General features: G+C 46.2%; 1 protein-coding gene across 1 annotated transcript; it reads left to right on the top strand.

Moving 5' to 3' along the window:
- Positions 1–8,201: 8,201 nt before the first annotated feature.
- LOC131273439 (uncharacterized) lies at positions 8,202–22,130 on the top strand. The gene is made up of 3 exons (XM_058276629.2): positions 8,202–12,911; positions 16,677–16,819; positions 19,856–22,130. The coding sequence occupies exon 3, from the start codon at positions 20,107–20,109 to the stop codon at positions 21,163–21,165; it is 1,059 nt and encodes a 352-aa protein (XP_058132612.1). The 5' UTR covers positions 8,202–12,911; positions 16,677–16,819; positions 19,856–20,106; the 3' UTR covers positions 21,166–22,130.
- The last annotated feature ends 2,905 nt before the right edge of the window (positions 22,131–25,035 follow it).

Raw genomic sequence — 25,035 nt, 5'->3', positions numbered from 1 at the left:
CTGCCGGGGCGGCGACGGCCGTCAGAGGGTGGGCTGTGCCCGAGCGCGCCCGGACCCCGCGCCCGGCGCCGCCATCTTCCGCGTCCCCTGTCGCCCCCGCGGGGGGGAAGGGTCGCCGGGGACCTGACGCCCTCCCGGAAGGGGCCCGCCGGGCTGCTCCGCCGAGCTCCGGCCGAGCGGTGGGGAGCAGGCACGCGGCCCCCGGCCCGCCTGGGACCCCTGCCCACGCAGCCTCAGGAGCTCTCAGGTGGCCGGACCCAGAGCGCCACCAGCGCGGGGAGGAGGATGGGGGTGGCAGAGGGGTCGGGCCAGCTCCCCCCCACTCCCTCCGGGCCTGGGGTCCCCGGGATGGAGGCAGGAAGCCTCGGCAGCCAGCCCCCAGGCGGCGCGGCACTGGCGATGCTCCCTTCCCCGGACCTGGGAAGCAGGGCTAAGAGCAGCCCCTGGAGAAGAAGGGGAACCCCGGGCTTCCTCCCGGCTCTCCAGGACACCCCGCCACCTCCCGGGTCCCGAATCTATCCAGAGACTTAGGCCTCGCCGCACGGTTCCCGCTGAATAAAAAGCCCCCCTCGGCGCCCGAGCTGGGCGGTCGCTGCGGGATCACCGGGCGGTTCTGCCCCTTGTCTTCTCAGGACCCCCGGCCCCGCTCCCAGGACCCCCGGCCCCGCTCCCAGGGCCGTACCTCTCCAGCCTCTGCCCTCGGGTTCGGGTGCTCTGGGCCGCTCGGGACCGCGGGGCTGCGTTTCTGGCCCACCCTTACTACCCCTAGCCGGCGCACACGGAAGAGAAGAGCATTTTCCGGGAGGCTCGACTCCGCTGAGAACTTTTCGCTCCAAGAGCGATCCCTTTGGCTAACAGGAAACTGGAAAGGGCGTGGAGACAGCGCCGGAGCAAGAGAGCACACGCAGCCCAGGACCTCAGAGTGTAAAATGTCAAAGCCGAAGCGCTCTCGGAGACCGCCTGGAAGAAAACAATGCGCTCAAAGCCCTGCGAAGAGCAGGAGCAGGGCACGGAAACACTGCAAGCGCTGGGAGAGCCACTCCCTAGCCCGGACCAGAGCAGGAGGAAGTGGGATCAACAGGCTGCAGCCCCCGCTCGCCGCCCGGCCCGTCCGAGCTGGTTAGGCGGCCACCCCAGCATCGCTTAGCGTTCGGGAACCCCTGCAGGTGTGGGAGGGCTGGGTTAGAGACACGAAAACGACAGGTTCCTCTTACCATCCAGAGAGAGAACTCCGACACGGCGTAAGCTCTACTTTAAAGTCAGACAGAAGATCCTTGCCAGACTGGATTCTCCTCACTTCAGTAAAGCATTAAATCTCTCTGGCGTTTTGGGGCTCTTCAGGAACCATTCCCTTCTCTCTCTTTTTTCTCCTCCTCAATTGGCATTAACTGTAAGATTCGTCCAAACTAAGATTCTCTTGTTCTTTTTTTTTTAGTTGTAACCTAACCCCCAGGAATAATTTGATTACCTAGACAGGGCTGGCAAATCCTGAGTTTTTAGGGAACAGGAGGCATTGCCAATACTGTGCATCCACATTATAGATTAAATTCACTAAGATATAAAGTGTGCTGGTTATTTAACTGTTTAAGGACAGGAGAGTTCTGCCATGGACTACTAATTTAGAGGCTACTTCAGCTTGTTTTCTTTAGGAAAGAGGTGGACAAAATGCACTTTGAGATGCCTTAGGGCTCTGTAAATATGTGCTTCTATACTGACAAAGAGCACATTGCTGTGTGGGAATTCTTTAAGGGAAAAAGGAGCTAATCACCAAAATAATGGCCTTTATCCACACCTAACAGTTCAGTCACTGACAAATGCAGGGGCTTGGCAATGTAGACAAGGGCTAGTCAAGGGCCTTTCGAAAAAATGAACCTAGTTGGGTCCTCTCTTTAATGTAATGAAACAGGCCTAAAATCATGAGCTGGGACCAAAGTCATAATCCCGGGGTGCCTAATCTATGTGTAACAAAAGTCAATTTGTCAGCTATCATCTACTTCTTTTCACACTTCAGGTCCTTACGTTTTCTATAGTAACATTTCCCAGAATCCAGAAGGGGTATTATATTGAAATGCATCATTTAATGCCCATGCCTATTTTGTGATCTTATTAAGAGTCAAATACATTTCTCACTCTTTGATTCAAAGGATGACTGCTTAAAGATACTATAAAAGTTTCATCTGCAATAGCTGGGCAAATTAATAGCTCAAAGGAAAGGTATTCATTACTTCATAAGGATTTAACTTCAGAGCCAGCCCTGATCTTCAAAGGCTCCTGTAACAAGTTCTAAAACTTGGTTGTGACTTTGAAAGCAGTCATAGTCTGTTCATGCTAAATAAATGATCCCGATGCTTTAACTTCCCTAGCAGACAGAGGCTCTGAATGACGATAATGTGCAAGAGGGTGCTGGGAAAATTAAGGAAAAGTCCCAGTCACCTCACTTCCCACAAAAGGCAGTTCAAGGAAAACACTCTTTCCTTCAGTCATTTCCTCAGAGGACAGAGAGTTTCAAGGAATCCCTAGGTTAAGGTAACTAACCCCACACAAGCTTATTCTTAGGTCTTATCTATAAATTAGAAGTTTCCAGAATGAATACTCAAATCTGTATACTGTCTACCTGCAAAGCACTTCACTTCCTTTAAAAAAAAAAAAGAATAGCAATGTCAAGACCTCTGTATTTTTCAAACATTTTAATTTAGCTCAGAATGGCAACTGAAGTAAATTTCAAATATGTGACATTACATTATTTATTTAATTTACAATATTTCCTTGCCTTTTTCCTTATTTGGTGTTTGCAAACTTTCAAATAATTTCTTAGATGCGTCTTACATATTTCTTTTATGATTGTTACTTTGAAATTTTTGTTAGGAACATAACATATCACAAGCACACTATTAAAAACTTGGACGTAAGCCATGCAGCCACTACATTCAGGATGAAATGAAAATAGGTGAAGCTACCACTAAATTAGATTCCTACTAAATAGGGTTTCCTGCTCCATTAAAAAAAAGCAAAAACAAACACAAACCTGTTATACTGGAGATGGCTGTTACAGCCAAATCTCATAATGGTACAAACTTTATGAATATTAGCGATTAATTATTATTTATAGAGGTTATAGCAGCTTTGAATTATAGTCTCATTGATCACTACTCATACAAAAGGAGTTTAATATTCATTTGTACTTTTTAATTCCCACATGTTCTATGTTTTTACATTAAATACTAGATCAGAAAGGTGTAGATTCTCCATTTTAAGTGCTGAAGAACTCAAGCAGGCACTTCGTATATGCTCACGTTTAGGACTCACAGTCCTAATCAATAGGAATCATGCAACCAAACAACATGGCAGGCCCAGCAAACACAGGCCTTAGGGGACTGCTTCATTAAAGTTTTAGCACTACTCCTGATTACAGTCATAGGTACATATTTAGAATTTAACATTCAAAACATTGCACTATTTAATTTTCCATATAAGATTCTGAATTGAAAAGACTTTGAGATTAACCATGATATCAACTGCCTGTACATTTGGTCATTATTGCAAGTAATCTAAAAATTTTCATCATCTAGACCAATTGCATAAATGTATTTACTGCTGATTTTTATTTTGGCCTATTTTGCTTTGAAACCCTTCTCTTCCTAATTTTCCGTGAGTTCTGAATAGTTTCATCAGATTTAAAAAGGATAAAATTATCTGAGAATAAAAACACTACATAAAATGCACTCTAACCCTCCACTGACCAACAACTCTTTGTAAATACTCCCATTTATAAATTTTTGGCTAGAATTCTAACTACCCTTTTTTCACTAGTAGGTATTATATCTACAAGTAAGGGTTTTTTGGCTAAATATCTTCCTACCCATCCATATTTACCACCAAAATATTTTTCTTCTGTGTGTCTCTTTTTTTCCATCACCTTGCTGCACCAGCTCTCTGTGCAGGCCAGCACTCCTGTGCAGGGCAACACTCCACACAGGCCAGCATTCCGCGTGGGCCAGCTTGCCACACCGGCCAGTGCGCCTTCAAAAGGAGGCCCTAAGAATCAAACCCTGGACCTCCTATGTGGTAGACGGGAGCCCAATTGTTTGAGCCACATCCACTTCCCCCAAAATATTTTTAATTGATCAGAAATTTAGTAATGCCTGTATTTCCACTGATTTAATACCAATGCATTAAAGGAAACACACAGAAACTTAAATTATCTTCTCTAGGCCTAATACCCTAATCAGAATAATGATAATAAGCTAACAGTTTATTTAAACATCCTCACTTAACTAAATAACTTCATTTCATCTCCAAACACAAAGAATGTCACAAAGCTCGGTAGCTGCCTCTTATCTCCAGACAAGGTTGTATTTCAGACCAGAAGTACTGTTCTCTTTACTATTAGTCAGCATCAATTCCTGCACTTATGTTTACTCTTCTGTCTGACCAGTTCCATGTAGAATCACATCATCGTGTAGTAGGTTCCATCAAAAAGAGTGAGAGTAAATCCGTAAGTGTATGGGGTTACAGATGCCAAAAGGGATAATGTAACAGGGCCTGCGTAAGGTGGGCACTGCCTGTTCAATAGCAAAGATTCCTTTTTGTCCATGTAAATGAGTGTCCTTTTATGGTAACAAATTAGAGTTGCCCGTATTTTAAATCAAAGAGCAGATTTTAAATAACTGCTAAATGGAGTAACAGTTAAAGCAGGTGTTCTTAGCCTGAGGCCTTAGGCCCTTCCATGTCCACAGATTGGGCTTCAGGAAATTTGATTCGCTGGCAAGGCAGTTAAAATGTTTATGTATGTGTTGCATGGGTGCCTTGCTGGTGTGTGTGAGGGTGGGGGGAAGTCCATAGCTTTTATCTGATTCTTAATGGGATCAGCCAATGACCCAAAAAAAGTCATGAACTTGATTTTGATGGATTTTATGCCCCTTCAACACATTTAGATTAGCCTATGTTTCTCTCGTTCACTCCGAATGCCTGAAACATTTAACATTTAAATCCAGACCCCTTTTTCCCCTAACTTATCACTTCTTTTTCTGGTATATGCCACTTTTCAGTCATTTGAATGTCTTTTTTTAAGAACTTAAATGTAAACGCCTTTTATTAGTCCTTAGATAAGCATTACCATATTGGTATGACCACCAGGTTTCAAAGATCATTCATTCAGAATAAAACCACTTTGTCAAGAGTAACACTTTAGGCCACATACCTGAGATATCTGCAGAATGTTTCTCACATTCTACATTAAGATATATGGAAAGAGTCATGCTGTTTAGTTAAGCACGTAAGTGCTCTAAGAACAGGAGTTACATCTGTATCATCAACTGATGTATTAGTAATCTCCAGATTAGTGGTGGCCGAATAAGGCATCTGTTGAGTAAATACAAAGGTCTTCAGTATTTAAAGGAAAAAAACCTAATATTTTAGGAGCACCAAAATAGTCTGGATAAAGTGTCACAGTTTCATTCACAAAGTTCTGTTAGGGTCCTAGTTTTAAAAGTTTGAGTGGAAAGAATGGTGCTGAATATATTTTTGCAGAATATAAGTGTTTTAGATCCTGTCACTTTCGAGAAAAAGAAAAAAAAGGTTTTCTCTCCTAGACACAAAATCAGCACACTAAAGGAAAATACGAACAACTGTGTATTTTCCATTGTGACTGGTGTTGGCTTAAAGTATCCCTGTTCTAAAAGAATTTCATATAGGAAAGTTTAAAACAGTAACAAAAAGGAATCGCTGAATTTAGTTCTGAATAATCTTTGAGTTAAACGCCAAAGCGCAGATGGGCAGCCTAACAACATGCTCAAATTTGCAAAAGCAAAGACAGCTGCAAATGCAGATGGATCAGAGTCGAAGGACACTTCTGAAAGGTCAGGAAACAGGAGGCAGAGAAACGCACCCTGGGCAAAGGACCTGGGAGTGGATACATCAGACAAGAAAAGGAGAACCAGCCCTGGCACCTGACCTACAGCTCTCAACAGGCAGAGGGCCGGGCTGGGTAGACTCGCCGAGTGCTGGGCAAGCAGCCTCCGGACACGTCGAGATGAACACCGGTGAGGCCAGGAATTTCGGACCAGGCTTTTCAGATCGGCCCAAGAATTTTCAACCCGGGCGGAGTGGCCACCATCGAGGCAGGGCCGGAGAGCCGACACTCGAGGCCAGGGAAAAGGCAGCCCGCACAGGATTACAGAAGCTCTGAGTGAGAAGGGGATTCCTGGGTAGAATTCCTGGGGGGATGTGAGGTGGTTCTGACTGCGTTGGAAGAAAGAAGGAAGTTGAAGGAGTTGGAAGGAACAGATCCAAAGCCCCTCTGCCTCCCCCCGGCCAAGGTCTCCTCCTTCTTACACTCGCACAGGCAATACCTACGCACACGCTACTCGCGGCCCCTAAAATTATCCAACCTCCGACGTTGCATGTGCAGCCAAATCCCAGGCGAAAGCGAAGTTCGCTTCCAGCCTGATCCCGGGCAAAACCCTTCAACCCTGGAGAAGCCCGGGGCTTTAGCGGGGTGGAGGCACCTGGGGCACGATTCCGCGCTCTACACCGCGACCTGCCACCCCCAGCGGCGGTCCCGAGGAACCTGCGTGTCCAGGTGACCGCCAGGGCGCGGTCTGCGGAGCCCAGACCAGGTCGTGCCGGGGCCCCGCAAGCTGACCGTACCTCCGGGGTCCCTCCTCTCGCCCAAGCTACAACGCACGCCCGCAAACCAAGCACAGAACTGAGCCGTCGCTAAAGCCGGGAAGCGGCCGTCGAGGGCAGAGGCTCGCCAGCAGTCCCTCGGGGAGCGCCGCGGGCCGGCGGACAAAGGCGCCCCGGGCGGCGCGCGAGGAGGAGCCCGGGCGGCGGAGGAAGCGCTGCCCCGGCTGGGAAGCAGCTGGGGACCTCATCCCAGGCCATTTCCTGAGCGGAACCCGGCCCGGGCGGGGGGAGCAGGGGAGAAGCGGGAGGGGGTGGGCGCGGGCGCGGTACCCACCGGTTCCTCCCAGGCCGGGCTGCGGGCGCCGGGTGCGGGGCGCACGTGCTGCGGCTCCATCGCGCCGGCCCGCGCCAGCCCGCCGCCGGGGCGCGCGGACCGGGACCCCCGCCGCTCCCGCTGGATGCGCTGCCCTCGCCGCGGTCCCTCTCGGCCGCCGCCGCCGCCGCCCCGGCTCCCGCCCGGGGCCAGCCGCCGGCCCTCCCGCCTTCTCCGGCTTCCGCCGGGCCGCGCTCTCCCGCCCCCGCGCCGGGCCCTTCCTCCTCCTCCTCCTCCTCCTCCTCCTCCTGGGTCCCGCTCCCTTCCGCGGCTCCGAGCGCTCCGCGCCGCGCCACCGCCGCCACCTCCCACGGCCGCAGAGTCCGCCCCTCGCTCCTTCCCCCGCCCCCGGCTCCCTCCCCTTTTCCTCCCCGCTTCCCGCCCCTCCCCCCGCCGCCCCCTCCTCCCGGCGGGCGGCCCGGGACGCACGTGACCCCCCCTGTCAGGCCTTATAAGGCGCGGAACCGAAAGCCACCGCCGGGTGGTCACGGGCACCCGGCGGCCGCGGGCAGAGGAGCGGCCTCCCCGGGGGCGGGTGCCGGGCGCTGCGGGGCGGGCGGAGGAAGCCCGGGCGGGTCGGCGGGTGGGCTGGCCCCCGCGGTGGCCGTGGCCTGGAGGCCCCGGGGACCGTCCCGGCGCCCCGGCCCCTCTCCCTGTGCCGAATGCTCCCATTGGGGGGCCGCGCGGCGGGCGCCTCCGCCGGTCTCGGGCGCTGGGCATAGAATGAAATTCCCGCTGGACGTTCACCCACTTCCACGGGGCCAGCGAGGGGACCGCGCTCGAGAGCCGCTCCAGGGACGCTCCGTTCTTTGTGAGGTTGAAAAATCCTGCAGATGGGTTAGCGTCTGCGAGAGGGCTTAACCTTGAGGGCTGCCGCTCTTTTTTTCTTCCTTACTCATTTTGAGTCATGAACGGGTTCGTGGAAAGAACCCTGGAGGCGACCTGCCTTCCTGTCCTAGCACTACCCCAGCGGCTGGGAGAGGCCGGCTCCCCGGAGGGCTCCGTGCCCTTTGGATCAAACGTAGCACAGAGCGTTTGGGGTTATCTTAATGGCATCGAAGACGGTTTCCATCTAGATTCAGTTCCCTCTCCTGAACTTCCAGCTTCTCTCAAGCCGCATCATCCCACTGTCTTTAACGATATTAACTCGTTCACATATTTATCACCAAAAATTAAAAGCCCCATACCCCATCTCTCTACAGTCAAGCTCCAAGGGAGCTAAAAACCTGTTCTCATTATTCTCACATCCCCTTCGTAATCTACCACTGATTCTTCAGGGCCCTGCAAACCAGCTTCTGTGCCCACTATTCTACGGAAACTCCCTAAACCGTTGGCTTTTTCCCAGTTTTCCTCTTCCTTGGCCTATCTGCAGCATGTCATGGTGTTTCAGACTTTCCTTGAAAAGTCTCTCGAAAGCATTCCTTCCGTGGCTTCCTGTGATGCTTCAGCCTCCAAGCTCTCTGACCATTTCTCGCTCAGCCTCTTTTGCGACTTCATAAGTGTTGGGGTGTCCAAAGTCTGCCCGTGTTCAGTTTCTCCTGCTGCCAGGGCTTACTGAATGGTTCATCCGTGCCCCCTCACCCCCCACCCCCACCCCCATGGCTCCCTTTGCTGAAACCATCTCTATATCTCCAGTTTTGTAACGCCAACTTCTTCCCAGAAATGTCTACCCCGATGTCCCATGGGCCTTAAATTCAACTTGCCTGAAACAGAAGTCAATTTTACTAGGGGCTTCTATCTCTAGTCTCATTCTCGGTCGATGTCACAATTCACCAAGTCACTCATAGGAGAAATTAAGAAAACATCCCAGTTCCCCACCCCCCCGGCCGCCCCGGGCCCCAGCTCCCATCACCTTCCCTCCATTGCACTGTTCTTGCCTTGGTTAGGTGCCTCCATTCAAGCCCCTGAAACACTGTATGATTTTCCTTATTAGTCTCCCTGCCTCTAAGCTGGTTACCCACCTTTGCCCACCCCACCTACATCTCTCTCACTGCTGCCAAAGTAAGCCTACGCAAAGACAAAATTGAGGGTGTCATTCCTGGATGAGCCATTCAATGGCTCCCTATTGCCTGCAGGATATAAGGTCCCAACATCCTAGCCTTTGTCTGGTTCTCCAGGCTCATCAAACGCTGAGTCCCTCCCATGCAGTTCCTTCTACAGGCCACTTTTTTTTATATTGTGCTCTTTCATCGAATGCTCTTTCTCTTAGCCTGTCCAAACGCTGCTCATCTTTCACAGGTCAGCCTCAGTCATCTCCCGTATGAAATCATTTCCCACCCTGCTGCAGATTAGAACTGGCTCTTCTCTCTAGCCTATATAACACCTCCATCATGATGCCTTACAAGACTTTTGGAACTCATTTTTAACATATAATCTCCCTTGATGACAAGTATCTCCAGCTTCCTGGTTCTCAGTACATATCCTGACACATACTAGGCGCTTCATAATGTTTGTGAATGAAGTAGTCATGTGATGTAGTTCAAGTTACTACAATTTTATGGCCATAGAAAATCAGTTTCCTATTCACTATCTCATTTCATTCTCACAATTCTGCAAAGAATATATTATCACACCCTTTTATAGAGATGGAAACTGAAGGGAGAAAAGAATAAAGCAAGTTGCCAAGATCCTACTGTGTCAGTCCCAGAGCCAAGAACAGAACACGGTGCTTAAACTTCATTACCTGTTTACCTGTCCATTGTTTTTTTCACCTGAGGTTCTATTTTGCATAATCTGATAGCTTTCTTTTTGTTAGTGTTCACCTGGTACGTCTCTTTCCATCTCCTTGTTTTCCACCATTCCATGTCATCGTGGTTTAAGTATGTCTTGTAAATAACATGAATTTTGACTTTATTAATCCATTCTGCCTTTTAATAGTTTATTTTCATCTGTTTTCATTTGTCATGTTTAGCCATTAGGGTGAAAGGTTGTTGTAGGGAAGAGACTGCCCACCCCCACACGGAATGCTAACTTCCTCAAATGGAGATGGTATCAGCGGTCCCTGCCGTTGTAGCTCCTTTGCTCCACGTTGCCATCCCATGCCTTATCTGTGTGGTGAAATCTAGTTCTTGAGTTCAGTTCCAGGAAAAATCAGCATGAAGGAGCACAAGCCCAGCTTCGTAAGGCCTAGACCGGAATTCTCTTTTGCTTACATCTCCTTGTCCAGAACTTTGTTACCTGGCTGCACATAGCAGCAAAGGAATATGGGAAATGAAGCTATGTCATGTCCCAACCAAAGCTACATTACTCTAGAAGTCGGAGAGAATAGATGTGGAGAAAACTAATGCTCTGATACATGATGATCACCATACTTGGATTTATTACCGCCCTCAGTTTGTTTTTTATTTAATCTTCCTTTCCTTCACTTTTTTCCCCTTTCTTGCTTCTATTCTATTGATTGTATTTTCTTTCATTTTCTCCCTTTTCCTAAACACTTTGGCTAATTTGAAACTTATACCTTCAATTTCAATTCTTAGTGTTTACCCTTAAAATATTAGCATATATACTTGAAGTCGCAGGTTAGTCAATACCTCTATCCACCCCTGGCATAAACAAATAAAAAGTAAAACATTTAAACTCTTAAGTTCCTCTCCAATCAGCTATGCATTTCTGTCTTATGTTATTAAATTCCCCCTTATTTGTAAATTTTCTACCAAATCGGTAAACCCCGTTACTACTTTTGTAGTTATTTAATGATATTTACCAAAATATTTTACCCATGTTTTTCCTCCTTTGTTCTTTCTATTCCATTCTTTCCTTCTGGGTTCAATTTCCATCTTGGTGAAATACATTCTTTAATATTTAGTAGGTCTGGAAGTAAACTCTCTATATCTTTTATTTTACCTCTTGCTCTTGAATCACAGTCTCATTAGCTATGAGATTCTAAGTTGACAATAACTGACTCCAAAACCTTAAAGTTACTATTTCATTACCTTCTGGCATTTAGTGCTGGTGATTAGTAGTCTGTGGTCCTTCTCACTGTTATTCCTTTACAGGTTCTCTTTTCCTCTTTAGTAACTTTTACTATTTTCTTTTCTCAGTTAACTTTCTGCACTATTACTTTGTGTCTAGGTGAATTTTGTTTTTAAATATCTTGTTCAGGACTTGGTATGCATGTTCAATCTGAGGACTTATGTCCTTCAATTCTGGAAAAATTCCAGCCCTTATGTACTCAAGTATTGCTCCCAACCCCTGTTCAACTTTCTCAGATTTCTACCTTCCTGAACTACTGTTAGATATGGTTGGAATTTGTAATTCTATCTTCCATGCTTTTTAAAGAATTTTTGTATCCTATTTTCCATGGTTTTAGTTCTCTCTACTAGTCTTAGATCATTTTCTCAGATCTATCATCCAATTCGCTAATTCTCTTTGTTTTTTTGTTTTTTTTTTAAAAAAGATTTATTTATTTATTTAATTCCCCCCCTCCCCTGGTTGTCTGTTCTTGGTGTCTATTTGCTGCGTCTTGTTTCTTTGTCCGCTTCTGTTGTCGTCAGCGGCACGGGAAGTGTGGGCGGCGCCATTCCTGGGCAGGCTGCTCTTTCTTTTCACGCTGGGCGGCTCTCCTCACGGGCGCACTCCTTGCGCGTGGGGCTCCCCTACGCGGGGGACACCCTTGCGTGGCACGGCACTCCTTGCGCGCATCAGCGCTGCGCATGGCCAGCTCCGCACAGGTCAAGGAGGCCCGGGGTTTGAACCGCAGACCTCCCATATGGTAGACGGACGCCCTAACCACTGGGCCAAAGTCCGTTTCCCCCTAATTCTCTTTGTAACTATATTCAGTGTACTGTTTAACATGTCCATTGAATTTCTATTTGAATTACTATCATTTTACATTTCTAGAATCCTTTTTTTCTTCCTTTTCAAGTCTATCTGCTCTTTTCTTTTTTAGATATAGTATCTTACTTTTGTCTAAAAGGTCTATACTTTATCTCCTTAATATTTTAAACACACATTAAAAAATCTCTTTAAAGTTGCTCTATTATTTATAGATGCTAAAGGGTAAATTCTTCCCTTTGTTGCATTTTCTGAGTTACATTTATGATTACGTATTTCCTTACAGGCTTTATAACTCTTACTGTGGGCTCAACTTCAATGGGATTTGTTTTCCATGGCAGTAAGACATGCCCTATGAAAGCATCTTTATAGAGGAGTCTTACTTTTCCCTCTGCCAGGGACATACAGTTTTTTCTGGCTCAGTCACATCTCTGGCAGTTGATGCTGGAAGACTCAACCAGCTGGGAGGTGGCACAGTTGCAGTTCCATGGGTATCCCTTTCTAAGTGCCTTCTTCATATACTCTTTCCAGCATGGTGGCTTCTGGGCAGTTGGACTGACTGCTTATGTCTTGGTGTATGTTCCAAGAGAGACAGAGCCATATGAAAGTCATATCCTTTTTATGACCTTTCTTCAGAAGTCACATAGCAGCAGTTCCACCAAATGAATGGTGTCACATGACCTTGCCTGGATTCAAGGGTATGGAACATAAACTCCACCTGTCAGTGGAATGAATGTCAGAATATTTTAAGAAGAATATGTGGGGAAGTGGATGTGGCTCAACTGATAGAGCTTCCGCCTACCATTTGGGAGGACCTGGGTTTGATCCCTGGGGCCTTCTGGTGAAAAAGAAAAAAGAGAAAGCGCACCTACGTGGCAAACCAGTGCCTGCACAAGTGCCCACGTGGTTAGCCAGTGCCCCGCACAAATGAGCCACGCAGCAAGATGATGATGCATCAAAAAGAGAGACAAGGGGATAGTCAAGGTGAAGCACTGCAGAAACCAGGTACTGTGGTGGGCAGTTGACAGGGAACCTCCCTCCCCATCAGAGATCTCCAGGATCAAATCCCAATGAATCCTAGAGGAGAAGAAATGAGAAGAGAAGACAACACAGACAGCAAAAAAACAGCAGGGTGGAGGTAAGTATTTGTACAGGGAAGGGATAAAATGGGGGCATAGGGATAACTTTGGGTGGGGCTGAATGGGATTGAGGGGGGCTAGGGAAGGGAAGATGGGTCAGATTGCCCAAGAAATTGGGGGTGGGGGTGGAGGCACATTTGAACATTGGAGATTGTCAGGTATGTGGTTGACGTCATAATGCAGAGAAAACTTTTTAGAAAATATAATATGGAAGGTTACCTGTTTAAGATGCTTAAGGGGAGGGCATATGACACAGGGCACGCTTCTAGGGAGTGTGTGAGTGCTCATTTTGTCATAGTGGGTTATATCGTTGGGTGGAGACCCATACAATGAGAGTGAAGATATACCCACATCCTGGGGAGGACTGATATTCTCAAACGGAATTGTGTCTCTCAAGAGAATTGGTGGCTCCCAATGGGTTAGGGCAGTCAAGTATGTCAAGCCCTCAACATTTTTGCAAGTATCTCTGAATATGGTCCTTCAAGTAATGAAGATTGATTGCCATGGTGGGTCCTGAGGGGAGGGGGAAAGAGGTGTTGAATACATGGAATCAGTGTAACTGTGGGACAATGGAAGTGTTCCAAGAGATCATGCAGAGAAGCGGACTTGGTCCAATGGATAGGGCGTCCGTCTACCACATGAGAGGTCCACAGTTCTAACCCCGGGCCTCCTTGACCTGTGTGGAGCTGGTCCATGCGCAGTGCTGATGCACGCAAGGAGTGCCGTGCCACGCAGGGGTGCCCCCTGTGTAGGGGAGCCCTTTGCGCAAGGAGTGTGCCAATGGACACAGAGAACAGACAACTGGGGGGAAGGGAAGGGGAGAGAAATAAATAAAAATAAATCTTTAAAAAAAAAAAAAAGTTACAAGAGTGCCCAAACCCATTAAAACAAAAAAAAAGGTCATGCAATGATGGATATAGGACATATTAAATTACACCAAAAATGTATAAAAGTCTATAGGCTAAAATGTAAACCATAATGTAAAACATAAGATAACTAAAAATTTAGAAAATTATATAGTCTAAAATATAAATTGTAATGTAAACTCCAATGGAACCATGTTTGAAAGCTATTGTTTCAATATCTGTACATTAGCTTCAGCAAATATAATATGAACATGTAAAAAGATCATTGTTGGTGAAGGGACAAAGGGTTTGATGTTGGATATGTGGGAGTACAATATATTGTATATGTGAATTACTGTGATCTAAAACTTATGTGAAATAAACTTAATGATTAGAGAAAAAAAAAAGGAGGTAGACACTGAGGAAGAAATGGAAGAAATTGCCTTGCCACTGTACATACAGGGCAACACCTGTAGCAGTGATGAAAGGCAAAATGTCAAAAACAAAACTTTTTCATTTTTCATTTTTTTGATACCCCAATCTATTTTTCCTTTATTTAATTTTTCTAAATTAGCATGTATTCTATATCTAACCTTTGAACCCATCACCATATTCCATTTAACTATTAATGGACCTTGGCAATATATTGGGCTTCCTTTTTGAAGAAGTTTTGGACTACAGAGAGGTTCAGCTAAGGTGGGGGAGGAGCACTTGTGTGGGGTGTTATTGGTGGGGGGCACACAGTTGGGAGGAAATTCTCCAGGGCATGCATACAGGGTACATAGAAAGGTTTGGATATTTTCATAGTGGTTTCAGTTGGAAACAACAGGTGAGAGAGTGCTGAGTTCCTGACCAGGGGGGCTCTATCACATTCCCCAATGGAACAGCAACAATCCCCCAAGTGCAATGGCAAAGACCAACAAAGACGAATGGTCCAGTGGTGAGCCCTTGATACTGATGGCTCCAATTATGAGCCTGTGTGCCTGAAATATGAACTAGGCCTAGAGCCACAGGGTGCCTCAGAGTTACCTCCTGACAGCCTCCATGTTGCTGAAATATGGCCACTCTCTAAGCCAAACTCATCATGTAGATGCATTGCCTTCCCTCCAACATGGGACATGACTCCCAGGGACGAGCCTCCCTGGTGCTGAGGGATTACTACCAAGCACCAGCTGATGATGTAACAAGAAAAAGACCTTGAATAAAGAAGTCAACTCAGATCGGCAGAATATCTCAGCCTACATGTAATATCAGGCGTTAAAAACTGCCTTTTGACTTTGGATGAAAGGGGGAAATGGAAAGGACAAGTAAGTTTATATGGGAGGTCATCAGAGGGGTGATGCTTATGCATGCCTCAGCAGGGTACCAGAGACAGCCAAGGTAGATGGAAACCCAAGTGCTGATTCTCCTGAGGGCTGCAGAGACCCACAGGTTCTATGGTCATGGCAGATGGCTCTGGAGTTCAGGGCATGTCATTTGGCCCTACTTTGGAGTTTGTGTTCCTGAGTGTGATGGAGTCAGACTCAGATATGACCTGTCTCACATGTCTCTTCTGTTACTTTTACCGGCATGTGGTTGGCATTTGGGTTGGTGTATACTCAGGAGACCTGAATCTCTGAACGTCCGTGTGAGGGCCAGATCCTGGGCCTCAGCAGACTTGCAGCTCCTACCCTCTGGTTTCTTGGACTTACCCTGGCCAGCTGACAGGGAGGTGAAGAGGGTCAACCTCCACACCAGGCAGCCAAGAGTGCCTACAGCTGCAAGCAGGAGAATTGCTACCATCATCCAATGTAGAATGTAAGCTCCCTCTTGATGTAGAGGGTGACTGGACATAACCATCCCAGGGTCCACAGGATGGAGGAATAGAGTATGGACTAGAGTGGACTTACTGGTGTTCTGCTGGGGAACTATTGTGATTAGTAAGGGAAGAAAGTATAGTAGTGATATGGAGAGGGTGGCCACAGTTACTGCTGATGGTAGGGAGACAGAAGAAGAGATATGGTGTGGGGGCATCTTCAGGATTTGGAGTTGTCCTGGGTGGTGCTGCAGGGACAGATGCTGGACGTTGTGTGTACTATCGTGACCCACTGGGTGGACTAGGGGAGAGTGTGGACTACAATGTGGACCACTGTCTATGTGGTGCAGTGTTGCTCCAGAATGTATTCGCCAGGTGCAGTGGATGTGCTGCAATGATGGAAGAGGTTGTTGATGTGGGAGGGTTGGGATGGGTGGGGTGGGGAGTATATGGGGACCTCATATTTTTTGAATGTAGCATTTAAAAGAAAGTAAAGAATAAAAAAGAGAAACAAAAAATATAAATAAAATTCCTATACAAAAAAAAAACACACATACAGGAGGGCGGGAGGAGGGGAAGGGGGAGAAATAAATAAATATATTTCAGTAAGTTTCACAGTGTTCAGGCTTCTGGGAAGTCAGAGGCCTAGGCTCAGTATAGATGATAAACATAGAGTGACATTCCTACCCCCGATGGAGCCCCTGGAGAACAGGGATTATGGTCCATGAGGAAGGAAGGCAGCTTAGAAACACAGAGTCCTCACATTGGAGAAGCAAAGAGTTGCAGCCTCCCCCTGCCACAGCCAGATCATTTATGGAGCATTCTGGAGGGTAACAAACTTTCCCATAGAAATAATCTGATGAAGCATCAAGGGCTAACTAAGGATTGCATTGGAAGCAAGTTCATAGCTTTAAATTTAGTTACAATGTACCTGAAGCAAGAAATGGAAATTCCAACCCCAAATCCACCTTCTGTAAATAACACGGGACATACAAAAAGACAATCTGCAGCAAACCAAGTTATTGTTTACTCACATGGGCTAAGGTTATTCCTACTGTCTTAGTAAGAGTGTCCTTCATGGTTCCTCACGTGGTAGGCTGCTGACGAAGCTCCATTTCTTACAGACCACAACTCAGGTGTGCAAATCCTACAGATGACCTCCACTTGCTCATCTGCCCTCATCCCGCACAAAACCGAGATGGAAAAACTTGAACGCCATTAAAAATTTGATGACAGAGTATTTACCTGTAAAGACATAAAAAATGCAGTAAGTGAGAAGATTTATTTATTTATTAATTTCTCCCCCCACCCCACCATTGTTTGCTCTCTCTGTGCATTCTCTGTGTGTTCTTCTGTGTCTGCTTGTATTCTCATTAGGTGGCTCTGGGAACTGATCCTGAGACTTTCCAGAATGAGAGAGAAGCAATCGTTCTCTTGCACCTCCTCAGCTCCCTGATCTGCTGTGTTTCTTTATTATCTCTCTTTTGTGTCTGTTTTCATTGCATCATCTTGCTGCACCAGCTCTCCACATGGGCTGGCACTCCTGCAGGGGTGGGACTCCTGTGTGGAGGGCCATTCTGTATTGCCTCATGGGCCAGCTTGCCTTCACCAGGAGGCCCTGGGTATCAAACCCTGGACCTCCCATATATGGTAGATGGGAGACCAACTGGTTGAGCCACATCTGCTTCCCGAGAAGGCAGGTTTTAAAATGCAGTGTGTAAAAAGTGTAATTATTGTACAAATGAATTAAGAAGCTTGACAGGATATACCCCAAAGTGATTAGAGAGTATTGATGAGTGATAGGATTCCATAATCCCACCAGTTTTCTTTCTTGTGTTTGGTTGGTGTGTGATAGGATTATGGATGTTCTTTATTTTCTTATTTTCCCACAATGAGCATTTATTGCTTTTGAGAAAAGAAAATATTAATAATTGCTCATAATTAAGTAAACAAAGAGATCAATATAGGATATAATCATGGAAACATAAATCCCTGAGTGCAGAAAAAAAAAGATAATTGGGACTGAGAGTGAAGAATGGGGTAGAGGGAGACTGGAAATAGCAGTGGCACAGGCATTCTGTCCTGTAGGTCAGATGAGCACTAAGAAATGGATCTGGAGTTCAGATAAAAATGTGGCAAGTGGGTTGTATTCGAGCAGTAGGGAAATAGTAGAGTTCCCACCAACTGAGCAGAGCAAAGTGTGGGAAACATAGCTCTGCTGATACCTGAGAATACATTCAGCAGAACAGGGGCCCAGCCACCTTAGATTCGCGGTCAGAGCTCTAGTCAAAGGAAAACTGAGTGACAGGAATCCGGCAAGAGCCCAATCCTGCTACAGGGAGGAAGGGTGGGAGGGAACGCCCACCCAGGTGGTTCAGCTTAGTTGCCCCTCGGGGCGACTCAGGATTCTGGGAGAGCAGGTGGGAGTCGGGGGTCAGTCAGCGCTGCCTTCACGTTCTGGGGAGTGGGGCAGGGAACTCAGTGAAAGCCTCCAGGTTACCGGACTGGGACTGATGTTGCTACAGCGACTTTCTCAGAGAGGGTTAGTGGAAGCATTTTCTTTTAGAAAACTTGGCAAGCCACAGGAAGAAATAATGGCACGAAGAACGAGGTTGGGTACTTCTTTTTTCTCTAAGAGTTGATGAGAGTGCGTACTTATTTAGAGAAGAGTTCTAATAAATGCAGAAGGGATGCTAGAATTAGGACATCAGAATTTTGCAACCCCTAGCAAAATAATGATCTTGATAACCTGGATAATGACTGGTTTCATACTTTGTCATTTGGGGTGTACTAATATTTAGTGCAAAGAGTATGGGATTTGCTGTTAAAGAGAAACGTAGTTCTTCTCCTTAGTAACCATGAGCTCTTAGGCAAGCTGCCTCTTACTTTTTAAAATGAACACAGTAATACCTATTTCTCAGTATTGTTTGAAGCTTCAATGAAATAATGTACTTAACATCTGGCATAATAAATGTTATGTTCTTTATATAATATAAGAGATATATGATATGCTCTCTTTTTTTAGCATAATGGTAAAAATGTTCAATTTACTGGAACATAGCAATTCTAAACATATATACATTTACCATAGCTTTAAAATATAGAAAACAAGTTCTAGTCAGAGCAATTAGGCCCAAAAATAAATAAATGTCATCCATATTGGAAAGGAAGAATCAAATTATCTCTATTCGCCGTCTACATGATCCTATATCCATAAAACCCTAAAGAATCCACACACAAAACCGTTAGTGCCAAAAAGCACTCAGCAAAGTTGCAGAATACAAGGTCAACACAAAAATCAGTTGTACTTGAGGATGTAGAGAAAAGTACATTGCTGGTGGGAATGTGAAATGGCAGAGCCACTGTGAAAAACAACTTGGCAGTTCTTAAAAAAATATTAAGCATTGAATTGCCATATGACTCAGCAAGTCCTCCACTAGATATATATACTCCAAACAATTGTATAATATGCTTTTTACATAATATATGTATGCATTTTGGTTTTTGTTGTTGTTGTTGTTGTTTTAAAGATTTATTTCATTTATTTATTTCTCCCTACCCCCTCATTGTTTTTGCACTTGCTGTGTCTGTTTATCTTCCTTGTTTCTTTAGGAGGCATTGGGAGCCAAATCCAGGACCTCCTATGTGGGAGGGAGGTGCCTGTTTCCTTGAGCCACCTCTGCCCCCTGCTCATTATGTTTTTCCTCCCCATGTCTCTTGTTATGTCATCTTGTTGTGCCAGCTCATTGCACCTGCCTGACACATCAGCTTGCTGTCTTCTGTAGGAGGCACCAGGAACCTATGCTCCCTGCTTGTTGAGTCTCTCCTTATGTTTTTTCTTCTTGTGTCTCTTGTAGTGTCATCTTGTTGTGTCAGCTTGCTGTGCCTGGCCATTGCACCAGCTTGCTGCTTCTTTAGGAGGCACCAGAAGCTGAACCCAGACCTCTCAAGTGGTAGGCGTGAGCTCAGTTGCTTGAGCCACATCTGCCTCCCTTATGTATGCATTTTACAAAATATAATTTATACTCTTCACAAACATAAAAGCTCCAGCTGAAAAAAGAAAATAAATGAGGGAATGTCACTTTTCTATCATACAAATTAGACAGGGAAAACTTCCCCTCATGATTAAATGCGGGATGTCCTGTGCTTTTAAAACTTAGTGCCTACAGGAATTGCAAAATCTCATATCTTACAAAATTTCACACACAACAGGGTTTTAAAGCTTCCTTTTGTTTTAATGACGTTTTCGTTTGTATTATCATAATAACCAATCAAAATAGCTATTATTATGCCCACTCTACAGATGAGGAAACCAAGGCGCAGAGATGAAGCAATTGGGTCGAATAACCTATAAAATGTGGACTTCTCAGCACATAGGAAGCCCATCAGAGAGGCAGAAGAATAACCTGGAATTAGAGATGCAGAAGAAGGAGCGACAGGAAGAATCCGCAACACTTCAAGAACTCGGGTGGTGAAATTTGCTGTTTTGTAGCTTAGAGAAACCAACGCGTTTTTAGGCAAGCGCGAGGGGGCTGGTGGAGCAGGGAGTCTGAGATGCCAAAGAAGGAGGGGTTAAGTGGAGACAGGTCTGGGGCGTGGGAAGAGAAGCGCACTGTAAATGTCACCTGTCGTTATGGCCTGGGTGGAATCCAGGTCCCTAGTATGTTTTCTTTCCCGTTGCCCCAGGCTACAGCAGCTGCCCTCAGTACAAAGGTCTTAAGCAGGCTAGGGCCTGCCCTCCCTTGCACTGTCCTCACACAGACGCCCCCGTCCCTGGGCACTGCCCTTGGTCTGCTCACCTCGGCCCCTGCTGCTCATGCTGCCTCTGTCCCCTCCTGGACGGCCCGCCGCCCCCTGCCCTCCACCTGGCCGGGCTTCCACACATGCTCTTTCCTCTCCCCCCTTTCCTATTCCAGCCTCTCCGCCTTTTTAGGCCAGATTGGAACCAGGCAGGACCAGAAGCAGATGACGGGGCAGGACTGTAGGAGCTTGGTCCGAGCCAGCTGGCAAGCCTCGAGTGCTGTCCGCGAAGGGTCTCCGCTGGCACCAGGGCCCTTCTGGCTGCCCCGTCCTGCCTCTCCCCTCACGTGGCCCCTGCCCCTGCCGAGACACAGAGCGCACCCTGAGAGCGGCAGGCAGGCACAGGGTGCCACAGGGGTGCCAGCGGGACGGGTGAGGGAACGGGAGGACCGGGGGCTGCGAGGAGCGGGGCTGCTCGTGGCCGATCTTCGAGGGGAGGACACGGGCTGCAGCGGGTCTGAGGATGCCATCGGGCCGCGCTCTCGGGCACCAGAGCCTGTTTCTCGACACCTCTGCTCTTTGCATCCCCAGGACAGCGTCCCGCATCTTCATTCCTTTCTTACATTAGAAATTCATCGAAGAGCTACTTGGTGCGAATCATTACCTTTGGCTTCACCCAGACATCAGGTTCGGCAGCGCTCACTAGTGAAGTGTTTCTGGTCGCCGGGGGTAGAGTTGTTAGGACCGAGTAGACCTTCCAGCGGAGGCGACAGCAGTCATTCGTTTCATGTTTTCTTTACCATCGTACTTTTTAAAAATGGGTTAAAGGAAATTGGTTTTTTAATTTATTCAATTCATTCAGTAAATGTATAGTGAGCAACGATCATGCCTGGTGCTTGGTACTAGGGAGAAAATGAACAAGACCCGCACGGTCCTTGCCTTTATCAGGTCTGCAGTGCTGTGACTGTGTCAGGCAAACACGCCTTTCCGGCGTCACAGGACCAGTTCCAGGGTGCGGGGAGCTCCAGAGCACTGAGAGCAGATGCCGGATCTGGTCTTGGCCAATTACGGGTTTCCTGGAGGAATCGGGAGGTCCAACTCTCATCCCTTAGGTAGGCCAAGAGGGAGAGAGCGGCGAGGGGTGAAGGAAGTATTTCCAGGGGGGAAACATAATTATTTATAAAGGCCAAGGGGCAGGAGGGAGCTCCGCTGATGCTTCCAAGGTCTGAAAGGAATAGGGCTATGCTAAACTGCGGTATAAGGTGGTGAAAGAGAGAGGAGACTGAGGAAAGGAACAGGGACGGGCTCGGGAAGGCCTTGGCACAGCAGCAGTGAATACTTTTTGCGTTCACATCTTAAACGTGATGATAATAGAAAGTAGGGAGCCTACGGTTTGATTGATTAATTAATCCTTAAAACTCTTGGAAGGCAAATATAAGGTGCAATGACAGCAATATATTCACTTCCATCTTTAAAATCCCGATATTATGTCTTCAAAACCAGAGAGCCCAGAGACCACTTGAAAAGCTCTGATTCTCTTTTCTGATTTGCTGTTTTTGTTCGTGTGGCAGCTGAGGGAGTGGAGAACCAGGGGAATGATGATTGAAAGGGGGAGGCATTTGGAACACGCTGTAGAAATCCTCTGACTAACCAGTTTGGCATCTTGAAAGATCTAGAAATTAACAGTTTTCTCCAGGGTGGAGTAAAGAGTACAAGCTCAAGCAGGCTTTATCCTTTGGGGAGGAGGTAGGGGACAGGGTTGGAAACCTGTTTTAAAAACAAAGTTCTTAGAATTCCATATTTAAAGCACGGCTTTGAATAAAGAATCAATGTGAATAGACAACTGCAGGTTCGGCTGGACTATTATTAGAGTATGATATTCTTTCCTCGCAGTCTGAAAACCACCTTATCTATGACTAGACATCAGATGAATGTACCTACAGAGTGAACTTTCCTAAAGAGAAATTTCCTGTTGGAGTCAGTCAGTGACTAGGCCACAGAATTAGTCATGCTGTTTAATTTGTTGAAACATATAATTAACAAAAGATTAAAAGCTGTCCAAAAGCTGGATCTGAAGGTAAAGTGTCCTTAGCATTAAACACCTATACCAAAGAAGAAGAAGGAAAAGGAGAAGAAAAAAAAGAGGAGGAGAGGAAGGAGAAGAAACAGTGGTGATTTATGAAATTAATATTCTATTTTTTTCTTATCAGTACTAAAGATAACTATGGGTTGGATTGCTCAATAGACAGAGAAACAGATTGTGACAAAAACCTAAGATCCTGCCATGGCCATTCCTCCCCATAAGATTCTTCAGAGGTAAAGTGTTGAAAGGGACCGTGGACCCCTGTTATCCTACAAGGCTTGGCCCAAACCATGATGCAGTCCCTTGTGAGCTGAGGTCTAGAGCCAAGAACCAATGCTGGTCTTTTCCCCCTGATTTCTCTTGAAAAACGAATCGGCCTTTCCTTGCCCTCTTTCTCTCCCTCTCTCATGGTAGGAAAGAGCAGTCCAAATACTATCATCACTGACTCCACTTTCCCACTCCCCAGCCTCTCCCTAACTCATTTATCCCCCCGCTTCTACCGCTGCCCCACCATGGAAGCCACTCTTGTCAGGGTCACCACCTTTGCCAAATGCAATGGACGCTGTCTGGTCCTCATCCAACTCAACCTCAAAATAACGTTCTGCACAGTTGACCCCTCTCTACTCTCTTAAAATAATTCTTTCTCTCAGCTTCCCTGTTTCCAAAGAACTGTGGTATTGCACTGTTTTGGTTTTCTTCCCACCTCGCTGGCCTCTCCTTCTCAATCTCCTTCACTAGCTCTTCTTCTGTTCCACCTCTGGATATTGATGTGTCCCAGGGCTCAGCTTCAGAGCCCTTTCTCTTCTCTGTCTACACCATCTTCCCAGGTAATAGTACTCCATCTCATGGCTCTAAACTCCAGTTATCTGCTGGTAACATCTATATTTGTACTTCTAATTCTGAATCTTACCCCAAACTCCATTCTAATGCACCTATCTGCATCTCCATTTCAGTCTCTAATAGGCATCTTAAACTGCACACATCCTAAATAGATATTCTCTACAACCTGCTTCTCTCTCAATTTCCCCATGTCAATAAAAAGTATCAATATTCATACAGTAACTCAAGTAAAAAACCTAAGATGAGCGCTCTTTTATGTTCAACCCCCATATCCAATCTATCAGCAAGTTCTGCCAGCTTTACCTTTGTGGTAGTGTGAAGCTTTTGTAAACCTCAGAAAATCATGTTCTTAGAGCTAATCCATTCTTGTGGGACCTTTTGATTAGATTACTTCAGTTATAAGCCTTTGATTAGATTACTTCTGTAGAGTGTGACCTGGGGTGGGTCTTAATCCTCTTCCTGGAGTCCTTTATGCATGGGATGAATACAGAGAGAGACCCAGAAAGAAACTCACAGAAAACAGAGAAAAAAGCCACAAGAACAGAGGGAGAGAGCCATGAGAGCAAGGAGCTGAAATCAACAGAAACTAGGAGAGAGGAAGCCTGAAGCTGAAGCAATGAAACTCAGAAAAGAATGGAGAGACCAACAGATGCCACCATGTGCCATTCTTCAGTGATAAACTGCCTGATAATACCCTGATTTGGAATTTCATGGCCTCAGAACTCTAAGATTGCCACCTAATAAATCCCCATTGTAAAAGCCAACCCATTTCTGGTATATTGCCTTCCCAGCTTTTAGCAAACTAAAACAACCTTCAAAACTAATACATCCACTTGTAGCTCTATCTGTTCCACCTAGGGCTAACCATCATGATCTCTCACCTGGACTGAGACCTGAGCCTCCTCACTGGTCTCCCACTATCCCCCACCCATGCAATCCATGTTCAACATGGCAGACAGAACAATTTTTTAAAAACATAAATTGGATCACACTGGTTGTTTGCTTAACATTTGCTAATGGCTTCATAGCCCACTTTGAACCTATCCAAAATTCCCAGGGTCCTACGAGATCCACCCCCTGCTCCTCTCCCATCTCATGTCACCCTTCATGTTCTATACTACAACCACCTCGGCCTTTCCATTCTCTCAACATGTCAAGGTCCTTCCTGCCTTCGGGGCTTTACATAAACTGTTCCCTCTGCCCATGATGCCCCTTCTCTAGTCATCACATGGCTGGCTCCTTCCATTCAGTGTCATCACCCAAAAGAGGCTCTCCCTACAATCCAAACTAAACAAGTTCCCAGTCACTCCAATCACTTCATGCTGTTTTATATTCTTCATAGCACTTATCACTATCTAACATTATCTTGTGTTTTGCTTTCTAAACTCTCGAGAACCTGTTCATCTATAAGCAGGGACCTGTTCTTATTTACTGCTTTATTCCCAGTACTTAGGAGACCTGATGTATAGGAGACACTCAATAAATTATGGCTGAGTGAATTGTTTCCCCCAATGTCTCCAAGCTAATACTTGTATAGCACCTGTTCTAAGCCAAAGACTATTATAAAAGTTTTACACATATTCCTTCATTTAAATCCCCAAGCGACCCTAGAGATAGGCATGATTATGTCTCCATTTTACAGTAGCAGAGCTGGAATTTGAACCGAGGCAGCCTACGTCCATAGTCCATGGACACTGTTAAACCCTGTTTAACACTATTGAGTCATAAACAAATAACAGTTCGGTCTAGGCTGCCCAGGTCAGGGAAGGACCCTCAGACCTGTCAGCCCTAACATCTGTGAGATGGAGAGAGAATGCTAA

Source organism: Dasypus novemcinctus, chromosome 15, assembly GCF_030445035.2.
Source record: "Dasypus novemcinctus isolate mDasNov1 chromosome 15, mDasNov1.1.hap2, whole genome shotgun sequence".
In the NCBI taxonomy this organism is placed as follows: Eukaryota; Metazoa; Chordata; class Mammalia; order Cingulata; family Dasypodidae; genus Dasypus; species Dasypus novemcinctus.
This window is presented reverse-complemented; position numbering and strand designations above follow the sequence as displayed.

What these genes read in the sequence shown, in the direction of transcription:
- LOC131273439 (XM_058276629.2), top strand. Translation starts at nt 20,107, where the DNA reads ATGCCAAAGAAGGAGGGGTTAAGTGGAGACAGGTCTGGGGCGTGGGAA.